Below are 12,723 nucleotides of genomic sequence, written 5' to 3'. Positions count from 1 at the left end.
GTCACCAAGTAGCTGACAGCATCTTCAGATATTAGTTATTGTGTAACCCTTGAAAACATTGTAGAAAACCTGCAGAGATAAGAGGAATATTTGCACTTCAGCTATCAGACAAGAAAGAGAAACTAAGGCTCCTTTAAGAGAAGATCGTTACTCACTCTACTAGATGTCTCTTTCAGAAAGACCTGCCAGCTGCTGATGAGAAGCACTGGTGGAGAAGTGCATATCTCTTTTTGCACTGACAGCCTCCTTGCTGGCAGGGGAACATGAAAAATGAAAAGTCCATGATTTAGTATAAGTGTTTCTCTGCAAAAATTAAAACATCGGTGTTTTATCAACATTTCTTATCCTAAATCTAAAACACAGCACAAAAGCAGCTACTAGGAAGAAAATTAATTCTACCCTAGCTAAAATCAGCAAAGTTAACAGAGAAATAGCAGTGCAAAAAAGGGTACTGCATGGAATACACAAACTCATAGTTCAGATTTCTATTACATGCCATTTTAAGAGAATCTACATTTGCAATGGCTTGACAGTGAGATGATAAAAAACAACAGTCCTGCTGGCATGGCAGTTGGTCTACATATTCTTTAAGAGGACAACTGCTTTGCTTCTCCAGTCCTCATGCTATCAGTACTACTTATAGAACTAACAGGGATAAAACTGTGATCTTCTGTTTCAAAGAAGGTATCAGTAAACCTTCATCATCCTCTCTTCCAAATTACTATTAATTTATCTGTATTCTAATTTAATTCAAGGGCTTAAGTTCAACAAGCATTTAACACAGTCATAAGAAAAATTGAATTTCAACTAATTTATCATGTAATGTCTCAGAAGGAACAACTAACTCTGAAGGGCCATTGTCAACTTTATTTAAAATCTTACATTTGGGAAGAAAAGCAGAAACAAAGTTTGCATTGCTTCAACGCGCTACAAAAAAATGTGCTAAAAATTTCCTTCAGAATAAGTAAATCTTCTCCAAAAATATATATGGATATGACGTATTTTTGGACTTGAAGATAAGATGGTGTGGATGATTCTATATGCATTTAGAAAGGAAGATAAATATGACCTTCAAGTGGGTTAAAACTGAATGTTACATAGAACAAATAATTTCCAAAGCATTTAGTTCCAGGTATGCACAGCTTCCTCAGCCATGAAAGTAATGCCTCCTATTTATTCTCATGGAAATTACAAGAGATACAAAGAACACAGCAGCAGTGTTAGACAGAGCAAACTCTGCTACAAAATGTTCTTTTTCAACATGGTCACCACTGTTAGCTACATATGTATATGGAAGAGTTTGTTGTCTAACTGTTCTGAACACCAAATATGTTTAAGGAATAGAGCAGCAAAGGCAGATTATTTTCTGTCAGAAACTCTGCTAGAATTTCTAGAATGATTCTATGATTCCTCCAGTTGTGCTGAGAAACAATTACTGCACTTTGTATTTTTAGCAGTATTTGCCTCAAATAAGTTTCTGTCATTGCTACTAAGTTGGACTGAGCTCTCTCTGGTATATTAGCAATCAGGCTAGCACCTATGTCATTTACTTTGGGGAACAATCAAAAATAAAAATAAACTGAACTCAACTGAAATAATGTAACCTCCTATAATGTACACTTCTGGGGGTTCTGGACAAATCTTGATGAGCTAGAGTCCCTACAAAAACCTGTTTGTTCTTCATATTCCCTTCAAAGAGAAAAGCAGCTTGCTCAAAATAAGCCACTAAAAACAATTGCTATAACTTGTCTTGGACTGAAACATATGCCCTGCAACAAACAACATTTCCTCTATTATTCAAGAAAGTAAACATCATTTTGGAATTTTTACCAACAAATGCAAATATTATGTCTAAATCACAAGTAATTCTTCCCATCTGTATTTCATGATAATACTTCATACTTTTTGAACTTTTGCTGAAGATTAGGAAAGAGAAATTAGAAAAATGGTTTAAAAAAATAAAGAAAAAAAAAAAAAAAAAAAAAGCACTTTAGGAAGTTGCATACATCCTCTGTCTTTAGATGGAAGACAAGATGTTTATGGTTTGGGAGGCGTATTTTCTCACATTACCTAACGTGATATAAGGCTATAAATGTCCCCCTTGAAGAGTCTGATAAAATACACATTTTCAAGTGAGACAAATTTAACAACACACAGCAAATATAGTTAGCAAGAAACTGGCTAAATAGAGCTTAACGGGAATATGTCTTTCTGAAAATCAATTTGGCATCTGGAGTCTGATTTTCTGTCTTGCCTTTCCTACATGTTCTTGAATCGGTTTTAGGAGAAATAACCACAGAAGTAATATTGGTAACATATTGGAAAGATGCTGGTTACAGATGGTATAAAGAACACTATCTTGTTGAAAATCCATAAAGACTCAAAGCAACAGACAAAAAGAATGGGATATAAAAATAGTTCATAAATTCTAAAAGCTTAGTGGTTTTATTTCCAGAGCTAAACAGTGCACTTGAAATTTAAAGATTGAGATTGCTAAAACATTCATGTTCTTAGCAGTGCAGACACAAAGTTAAGTAATTTTTGCTCTAAGCTGTACTAAAGTCAATGGCTTCAACTGGACAGTATTGTATCTTCCATTTTTTAATAATGTTTCAGCTTGACACATTTCTGTTTTGCTCTTGATAAAGGTTACATCTATGTTCCTCAAAAGTCATTATATATAGTTTAGTGGTTTTGGTTGTTTTTGTTGTTGTTGTTTGTTTGTTTGTTTTTAAGTGGAAAAGATGACATTTTCTGGAACACAGAATCTAAATTTGGACAGTGCAGGAGTGTCCAAAATTGACCATCTTTCCATACAGCAGAGGTCTCCTCACAAGCACACCCATTAACAACATTCATTTTCTGTACATGCTATAGTCTCCACAGAGGTGTTTAGATGCTGATAATAAAGTGAAATGAATGAAGGCTGTGGGAATCAGAGTGTAGGTGTGCAACAGCCAGGCTGCTGAAAGTTGAGTGTGACTGATGTGCAGATAGCAGGCTATGTGTGGAGAATGATAAACACAGTGGGAGAAAATATTAGTGCACATGTGAAAGGGAACTTGCTATATATTGCCTGAATTTGCAGCACACCCCCTCTGTCAAGGTTATCTCCCCCTCTTTTCCCCATATTTGATTATGCTTGACAGCGTGATGAACACTGCAGCCAGATGAGACATTTATTTTGTTGAACTATCCCCAGAGGACTAAGACAGAATAATCTCCTAGCCAAGCTACAAATTAGATCTTCAGGATACAAGCTGGGCCCTTTTTATTTCTTGTTTAAAAATGCAGTTCCAGAACTGTTGAGGTCATTTTTAGACTGAGGTCAAATTCAGTAAACATCTTTAGTCAGATCTTCAACTTTTAACGGATGACTTTATATTTCATCCAAAAGTCAAAAAAAAAGCATCAAAGAAAGGTATTAGCAGGACTAATTCTTCTTCGCACTCCTATTCCTAACAATCAATGCTGGGCACAAGGAGCATATGACTTTCCCCATAACTATCCAAGAGACCTGCACAAGAACTACAGGCCAAGCAGAAGCCCTTACTGCTGAGGTGATGCCCTTCTTGCCACAGGGGACACCCTGTGGCTTCTCGTTCTCCGAGGAGCTCTGCTTCAGGCAGGCTTCCTCCACAGGTCTTAAGTTAAGTTAATAAGGGAACTTCAGTTCTTGCTTACTTTCTCTCTCCATGCTAAATTCTGGGAGCTGTGAAGTTTTATATTCATTAAACTGTCAGAGAAGGTTTTTGAAGACCATTATCAAACTCCTTCAGTAATGTCATGGTTGAGCAACAGAAAATGCTCCCCACATGCAAAGGCTGAGTAAGATTCCTCCTCCAAACTCTCTGCTTATATCAATCTCTCCATGAAAGGAGGATGAGCAAAACCTATTAAAGACATTAAATTCATCATCAGAGTTGGTCATCTTAATGGAAAAACTATATTTAAACACAAATGACCATGCCACTTAAGTGCTTGTAACATTTTTTCCCTTCACATAGCAAAGATTTAAAAAGAAACATTTCTAAGACCTGAACATCACAGCTAAAAGCATATGAAGTGTTCTTGAAAAATAGTGCTATGAAAATAAGCATACCTTTAAAACCATGAGGTACTGTTCAGACTCATTATCAGTAGTGTTACTGTGGCCTTGCTCATAGCAATAACTCAGTGTGAATAAGTAAATGAAGAAGAGAACATTAAAAATCAAAATACATGCATGAGTATGTTTACACTTAACAAACTTAGTAAAAACATCACATCCTGAAGAATTTATGACACTCCATAGCAGTTTGAGAAAAAACTACTGACTTTCTTAAAGAGAGATTTTTCATTTTGAATTACATATTTTCCTAAGTTCTAACATTGACTAACATATTTAGATTTGAGGTAATTACAGGGATTTAAAACATGACACTGCAAAAAGGTAACACTGAAAGAAAGTGGCACTAAAAAGCATTACATCTTCCAAGCCTTCTATTTTCTGTCAAATATTTTGAGTACCTTCATATATGTTACTTGGGATCACCTGCAGATGCATTCTTTTTTTCACAATTAGGCAATGTTTAAAACTACCCAACAGTATTTCTGTGACAGTCTCCACCATTTCTAGTGATATTCAATCAAGTTGGAATGTACTGAGATGTTAATACTTCTGTCTGGGGCAAGCAAAATTGCACGATAACCTCATGTTACCCACAGTTGAACTTAACAAATGACCAACCAATTGCATTGGTTTTGCCCTAGAGTTTTGTTTTTACCATTTGCAGCACCAACTTTTATAGGTACTTGCAATCATTGCATCTATTTTCTCACCCTTCTGTGACCTGTTCCCCTCACTTTGAGGATTAAAATACCCAGTTCAAATCCTGTAAAAAGGAAAGATCAAATATTCCAGTCACACTGCTACTGAAATTCAAAGTTGAGCCTTGACTGCACTTTCTTCTTCTGCTTCTGAGGTTATTGTTAGCAATTATTTTACTGTGAGAAGAGGGAGGTGGAGGAAAAAAATGAGAAGGAATGAGTGGTTAGATAGCTGTGTTCTGCAAGATATACTTAGAATCAATCATATTACAGTTTTCTTAGCCAGGCCAGTGATCATAAATTTTCTATCTTTTCTCAAGCTCTGTGGCTGTGCCAGCCATTCATTCTAAAATGCTTCATGTTTCCTTTTACAGGAATTAACAATAGGATTATGGATTCAGGAAAAAGCTAGAGGAGAGGCAGGGAGTGAAAAGAGTCTTGTTCGGTACAGCACTGAATAGTGTGCAGAAAGAAAAGCATGCCAGGAGTCTGGAGAAATGGAGAAAGACATAGAAGGAAAGCATTTATTTGTAGCTTATAGCAAAAGTTTAGCTCAAATAGACAAAGCTTTTGCCTATTCTTTTATTCCTTCCTTTCCTCTATTTTCCCTTTTACAAGGGAACTGGGAATGTAATTTCATTGGCCCAATTTGAAAATGAGTACTAATACCTGGATAAGTATTTTTACATGAAGGAAGAGCTAAAACAAAAAGGGAGATGAGCACAGAACTGGGTGATATTTTGTTCCTTTAACCTCTCAGCTATAAGTATGGTGACGGCTAAAGCACTAGCTACAAATGATGTCATGTTTCCTCTCATGTCAACTCCTTGGAAAAAGTCACAATTTCTCAGAAGAAATACTATGTTCCTCTTCACTTGTCCATATATGTCTTGAAGGTTCTGGTGTATGGTATCAGCACATCTGTATTTGAATCTCATCAGTTTTCCTGATGGGAAGAATTTGCAAGTCAAAAGATTTTTTCATGGAACTATGCTGGAAACACAAAAAGGGATAAGGTTAAGGGTCCTGGAAGTACAGGAAAAATATTACTGAAGAAGCCATCAGAAGTAATGAGCCTCAACTTTTAGATTGACATCTGTATTTTGCAGATGGATTTCACCAGCTTCGCTTAGTTTGAAACTTAATTACTTTTGACAATATGGATCTGTTTTTCTGTCAACATGAAGGTGCTACTGTTCAGAGTTGTCCTCTAGAGTTCTGGGAAAATTTACCTCCTTGAACATCCACGTCTTGCACATTGTTTAATGCTCAAAACTCAATGGGAGCAGTAAAGAAAACTTCCTGTCAGATTATGAGGAGTAACTAACTGTAAGGGGTATCTTCTGAGCTTAACCATTCCACTTGCATGTAAGAACTCAACAGCAATAACTTACGAAAATCAAAGTTATCCTTCCCACTCCATCATCACCTTTTATTTTTTCAAGTCAGGTTATGGAGGTATAGCTAATTGTTGGCCATCTTCCAAAATCAGACTGGCAAGGTAATGATGCAGAGCGTGGATGAAAACAGATCATCTGTCTTCACAGTCATTAAAGGTCCACTGTTTTGGACAATGTAAATCAGGACAAGCTGAAACCTGTGCTATTTCTAGTTAATAAATACATAAGAGACTTCTTCCTGTCTTAAAGCATCCCTGGTCAAAAGCAATATTTCTAAACACAGCATTAATATTTAAAGAATAACTTATTTTCTGCAGTCCAAAACTGCAGATATAATTGGTTGTTGGATTATGATATGCATAGTGTTAATATTTACAACAAAACCTTGACATAATGTAAATGGTGACATCACTAAAACACCAGAAATGTATGTGATTTTAAAGATAAGGTTACAAGGGGATGATTTTATTGCTATAATTCCATGGCCTTATAATTGCAGCAGTTTGTGCATACTCATAAATAAGGTGATAGATTTTTATTTATTTATTTATTTTTAATCTCAGAATATCAAAGGGAAAATATAAAGCTTCATTTTCTCACATGCTACTATGCTACTTTCTGACTGGAGCTTGAGAATTCTCATATGATGACCAACTAGAGGCATGGACGGCTGCTGGTACAGCACTGTGGTGGTAATCACAGCCTTTTGGAGGAATTCAGTGGATATTCTGAAAGATCTCACTTTACTCAATTATCTGCTTATATTCAACAACACTGACTCAATCACTTTCAATCTCAAAAGCAGAAGACTAACAAATTATTTCCTATATATTTGGAATATCATCACCAGCCTTGATGCTACTGCAGTACTGAAAAGCACTAATAAGTTGATAGCGAATGACCCCATGGTAAGTTGTACAGCAATTGCTTGACTATGCTCTGCAAGTGTATGCTCTCATAGCAACACAGACAGCATATCATTCTCTGCTGACTTCATTAAAAAGAAAACGATCCTGTCTTTCAGTTAAAAAAAAAAAAAGAAAGAAAGAAAAAAAAAAAAGAAAAGCTGTAACTGTTGAAGCAGCATGCACCTAATAAGCTACTTCTAAATCTGGCTCCATCATTTCAGCCTGTGGACTAGCAGAACAGAGCTTGCAGAATCCTCCTCAAGTAAGTACTGTTTTCTCCCAGCAGCCTGTCTCTTGTTTTGCTGTTGTTTTTATTATTAATATTTAGAATGTATAACAGGTAGCAAAGGAATCTTCAGCATGAAATTAGTAGTGCTGCAATATGGCAATTGAATAACTGCTTTAAATATGAATTAACATGCTCTGCTGTTTCATTTGGCAGACATTACTGTCTTTAAAAGGCAATATTTAATACATTAAGGTACAAGACAGCAAATTATAAAATGTGGATGAAGCTTCTAGCTGCAGTGCTAGAAATCTAGGGAAATTATTTATAATAGACAGTCATGATAGGGCTTTTTAAATGAGTTATGCCTCTTTTATTTGCATAATCCACATCATCCACATCATGGAACACGTCTATTTGATCTCATCAGGACTGGAATGTGTATCCTGAATATGTTTCTGCCCATTAAGAATGAAATGAGCAAAATCATTCCTATCTTCAAGAAAGGAAAAGCTTATATACTAGAGTTTCTAGTAAAAGTAAAGCTAATATGTAGGCATGAAATCTACTTCAGGTTTCTATTAAATCCTGAAGGAAAATATTAGTGATGGATGACTTTGTTTAATTATACAGTGTTAATCCGTCACTGTTAAGCTCAACAGAGCATAGATAAAATTATTCTTTGTATAAGAAACAACATACATGCATGTCATTTGCCAAAACAAAAGCATATCCTGCATTATATTTTCTGCAAGAGTCTTTAAACAGCTCTGGTTAACATGTCTCTTCAATGTAATGAAATGGGGTGGGGCTATGGGAGTTGAAGGTAAAAAAAAACAAGAGACAGCAATCTTTTCTTCATGTATGAATTGCAACTGTTGCAGTAGAAAGGAGTTAGAAACAGGCAATCCACGAGTCTCCCCTTATAGCTAGTGTGCAAACACACACATGCTCACATGCACACAAGTGTTTTTCCCATTTACTTCTAGCTGCTTAGCACCAGTCCCCATGACATACAGCTCTGATTACAAACACGCAGGTGTGCAGCATTTGGCAAAAAATAGCTGTGTGTGAGATATTACAGCTCTAGTACTAATATCTTAGAAGCTTGTAAGACAGATCCTATACCTTCAAATAACATTGTTTGCCATCATATTTATTGTAGGAGAAAATAAACTGCATAAAATCAAATTGCTTAATTAACTTCCACAGAAACCTGCCTAAATACTTTCCTCCCATTCAAGTTATCCACCTCCCAACATCCCATGAAAACAGAATTCAAGAAATTATCATTCATTTCTCCTAGTCATTGTCAAATTATTCATAACAGCACATTTTAAAGCATACTGCCAAGCCAACTCATTTATATGCAGGAAAGCTTTTTTTAAACAAACTTTTCCAGGACATATTGGGGAATAGAACTGGAACAACCATTTCCTTATTAACTGTATAATAGAAATAGAAAGTCTTTGGCTGATTTTGCATAGAGAGAGATAAAGAATGAAAGCAGAAATAACAAAATTACTGCATTACAGTTACAGCGAACAATAATATATACCTCCTTGGCAAGCAATACTAAGCTTTCCTGGGCCAACTCTGAGCAGACTAATAAATTAGAATAAAGGGGTGGTCAAACATGACACGTCACTGCCCTTTCCAAAGTTACTGTAAAATCTCAGAATGGCTATAATATAGACAGCAAATAGGAAAACACAGTACCTTCCATGTAAGACAAAGAGAGCCATTGGTAGGGAGTAACTCTGCTAACAAGTTTTGATCCATGAATCCATGACTTAATATCCTGCCAAAAGAGGAAGCCGTCATTGGCAACAGTTTCTGAGACAGACTACAAGGGCAAACAGGGGGAAATGGACTGCACTTGTAAGGCCTCTAGGAGGAAACAGTGTCTTCAGGATGAAGGAGAAGGCATTACCTAGATGAAAGGCTCATTTCTTCCTTATACTTTGTGATTATTTAATTTACCAAAGGAATGATCGTAATGAAATCCCACAAATCTACTACACGAAAACTGTTTTTATGAGAGTCAAAGCCTTCAGGGATTTGAGCCAGTACAAAAAGCTGTAAGTTTTTTCAATGTGCTCTTGAACAATTCAGTCTATCACAGAATGTACTAAATCAAACAAGCTCAAGGGGCAGGAAAATAAAAAATAAACTATATAGCAACATCTTACTCCCTTTTCATTTATAAATTTGACAAGTTTCATTCCAGTCTCAAACTTTCCTCTATGTTTAATCTTAATCTAGTAGAATTCTATATTTCTGCAGATGTAATAGAGATGATGAGGGAAATGATGGTGTGGAAGATGTCTAAAATAATTCCTGGAATCATCACTAGGGTGGATTTTGAGCCCCTTGAATTCGTCCCAGTGACATCATGACCTTGCAGACTGTGGATCAAGTGTTAATTCACTTTACATCAGGCTAGGAACAGATTTAAAGGAAAACAAATTGTTATAGAAAATATTATTATTTTGAAAATAAAGCGAAAATCAGTGGATGGGGAATTCTTCCATTCTATCTATACAAAAAAAAAAAAAAAAAAAAAAAAAAAAAAAAGGAAAAATAGGAAAAATATTTTTATGTCAAGGCTGATTTTGCATGAGAAAAAAAATTCCATTCTTCCACTCAGTCTTCTTCTCTATTATCTTAAATCTAATTATGTCATTCCCTTCTCTTTGCCAAATAATAATAATAATTTAAAAATACAACAAAGAAGCAAACAACAACAACAACAACAAAAAAAACAATATAGGGACTGAGAAAAAATAAGAGAAAAGTTAAAAAAAAAAAAGAAGAAAAAAGAAACGTCTAGTTTGAAAGCAACATGATAGATGGACAAGTTTAAGAATAGAATAAAAGAATTTGACACTTTCCTAAAAAAAAAAAAAAAAAAAAAAAAAAAAAGGATATGCAAGGAACAGTGGAAGAAACTAAGACTCCTCATCTGTATATTCACAAAAGGATCAATTATTTTGCTGGCTGTTTTCACCAAATGACTACAAAGTGAACAGGAGCCAGACTCAAATGCTAGTGCAATGCAGATGACATAGAGCTCTACCCATCCTACAGCACGGCTACAAAGAAGGCACAACGTGTGAAGAGCTCATGGAGCAGCTGGCTAAAGCAGAAGCTGAGCAAGACAAAGGGGATGTTGGCAGAGGACAGAAAGCATTTTGAGGACTCATTCACAGTCCAGGTATGGAGCCTAAGTATTAATATGATAAATAAACTGTTATTCACAGATGTTATTGTTTTCAATTAGCTCCATCTTTCTTAGCTGAAGACAACAATCTATCATGCAGGTGATACCATAGGCTTTCAGTGCATAGAAGTGCCAAGAAGGAAAAATGGTATTGCGTATATGGTCCGAAGCTCAGCCTAGCTAGACCACAAATCTATACTATAGATCAGCCTCCATATCATTTTCAAAGCATTTCCTTATCTGAACTGTGGATAAATAAAAGATCAGTTAAAACATTTGAAAAAAGATCACAGTCTGCAGCTTCACTTCACTGGCTTTACTCAGCAGGAGCAGAATTTGTCTTCATGGGAGATTGAAAGGGAAAAAGTCTCTTGGGAATTAAGGGCAAGCAAATGTCTTATCATCTAATGCTGCGAATCTCTGGTACATTTCTTTGAGCAGCTTAAAAAATATACACAACATGTCCACTGTGAACTTTTCTAATGTTAGGGATCAAATGACACAACAGCCAACAGCTTACAAGTGATATTAATGAAACAGAAATGAAAGATGCTCCGATAGTATGACATTGAACATAGCAATAAGAGTCTGCGTGGAATGGAAACTCTTTTTCCTTCTGTGGTACTTCCACAAAAATAACTGAAAAATTAGTTTGTTGAAACATCTTGTGCTTGCATTTTCCCCTCCTTTAATTTTAATTCATTTTTAAGCTGCAAATAGAGCTTGCATGTGAAGAAATGTGGCTGGCTCTGGTCTTACTGCAGCTGGAGTATTTGTCAGAGAAGAGTGACTATTTTCAGGGTGGTGCAGGAGCTATGCTAAAAGCTTCTCTCTTTCCTCTAACATTCAACTTTAGCCGAGCATTTACCTTAGCCTGGCAAAGAGTTAGATTAATGGAAATTTAGAGGAAATCAGATGCTTTAGATCTTTAGATTTAGAGATTGAAAGCAGAGACTACCCACAATGCACGTCCTGGCATAGAAGCACAAATATCTCAAATATCTGTAGGCCACTACAGTGTCTTCTCAAACTCTTTTCATGCCACCAAAAGCTACCACATTTTAAGGAATTCAGACTTATTTCATGCCGGGGAAGGAAATACTACAAAATGCTCTCCAAAAAGCAATCCAAAAAGCAACCCAGTGAGAGAGGAACACCTGTAATATTTAAGGCAATACATTTAATTGTAAAGCAGAAAGGTTAAATAAAATAATCTAAAATGAACTGCACAGAACTGCATTAAGTGCAGAGTAGTGGATAAGATTTGATAAAATTTTCATTAAAGGCAGGAGGGAAGAGTGTATCTGAACATGAATGGACATTGGAAGGGCTGGGATATAGCTATTTTAGAAGTAGACTATCTAAAGAACGTATGCATCCTTAGGGCAATATTTTGGAGCAGTTAAAGACTGGCTGAGAACTCACAGTAACATGATTTACAATAAACGCCTTCCATTGTGAAGGCGTTTAAAGGCATAAATTTCTTGCACCAAGAAATGCACAGAAAAAAAATATCCGAATATTCCGAATATCTAATCATTAGCGTATCAAAATGCACAATCTTAGGTACACATAAACTTTGCACACTTCTTTAGTACTAGAACTGTTGAATGCCTGCTTTGATCCAAAAATGAGCATATCTTCCAGAGCTCTACACAAAGACACTTCCTGTTGTCATAACAACCTCCTGCAGCTTTTTTGCTATATGGAAGTCTTGTATTTGCTTTTGAGACTATTAGCAAAAATTAAAACTCCAAAATTTTTAAAGCAGCGATAGCATTAGAAAGCATAGGGGAACAAAGATAAATATAGGTATGTGTACACATACAAATTCCCACAAAGCTCAGATTTCAATTTGCAATCCTCAGAGAGTGGTCTGTGAAGATATTACTTTGGATCAATTTTTGTCTGGAGGTATTTTTTAATTCTCTTTTTTATCCAAAATAGGCAGGTTTCTAATAATATCTGTGTATTATCACACTAAGAATGTAAATAAATCTAACTTAATCTTTACAAAAAGCTTTGTATGTTTTGATATATAACAAATTTACTAGACAGGTCCATGAGCACATCAGTCTTTTCAAGTGAAACACTGAATCATTATGAAAGTTCAATTAAAGCTGTGATGTTTAAGATTCAGCTGTCAATTAAGCAGGA

The 12,723-nt window shown here is 35.6% G+C and overlaps 1 protein-coding gene and 1 long non-coding RNA gene across 6 annotated transcripts in view; one reads left to right on the top strand and one right to left on the bottom strand.

Annotated features, from left to right (window-relative positions):
• LOC125694352 (uncharacterized) overlaps nucleotides 1-12,723 on the bottom strand; it is a 100,347-nt gene that overhangs the window by 29,514 nt on the left and 58,110 nt on the right. For both annotated transcript variants that reach the window (XR_007377520.1, XR_007377521.1), the window contains exon 2: nucleotides 9,063-9,144. This is a non-coding gene — a long non-coding RNA (uncharacterized LOC125694352). The remainder of the gene's footprint in view (nucleotides 1-9,062; nucleotides 9,145-12,723) is intronic.
• Nucleotides 7,268-12,723, top strand: part of BEGAIN (brain enriched guanylate kinase associated) — a 139,616-nt gene continuing 134,160 nt past the window's right edge. For 3 of the 4 annotated variants that reach the window (XM_048947389.1, XM_048947387.1, XM_048947386.1), the window contains exons 1-2: nucleotides 7,268-7,379; nucleotides 10,434-10,560. In XM_048947389.1, coding sequence (XP_048803346.1) covers nucleotides 10,513-10,560 — 48 coding nt within the window. In that variant the 5' untranslated portion in view covers nucleotides 7,268-7,379; nucleotides 10,434-10,512. The remainder of the gene's footprint in view (nucleotides 7,380-10,433; nucleotides 10,561-12,723) is intronic. The other variant, XM_048947388.1, reaches the window with a different exon arrangement.

This window comes from Lagopus muta, chromosome 6, assembly GCF_023343835.1.
Source record: "Lagopus muta isolate bLagMut1 chromosome 6, bLagMut1 primary, whole genome shotgun sequence".
NCBI lineage: Eukaryota > Metazoa > Chordata > Aves > Galliformes > Phasianidae > Lagopus > Lagopus muta.
This window is presented reverse-complemented; position numbering and strand designations above follow the sequence as displayed.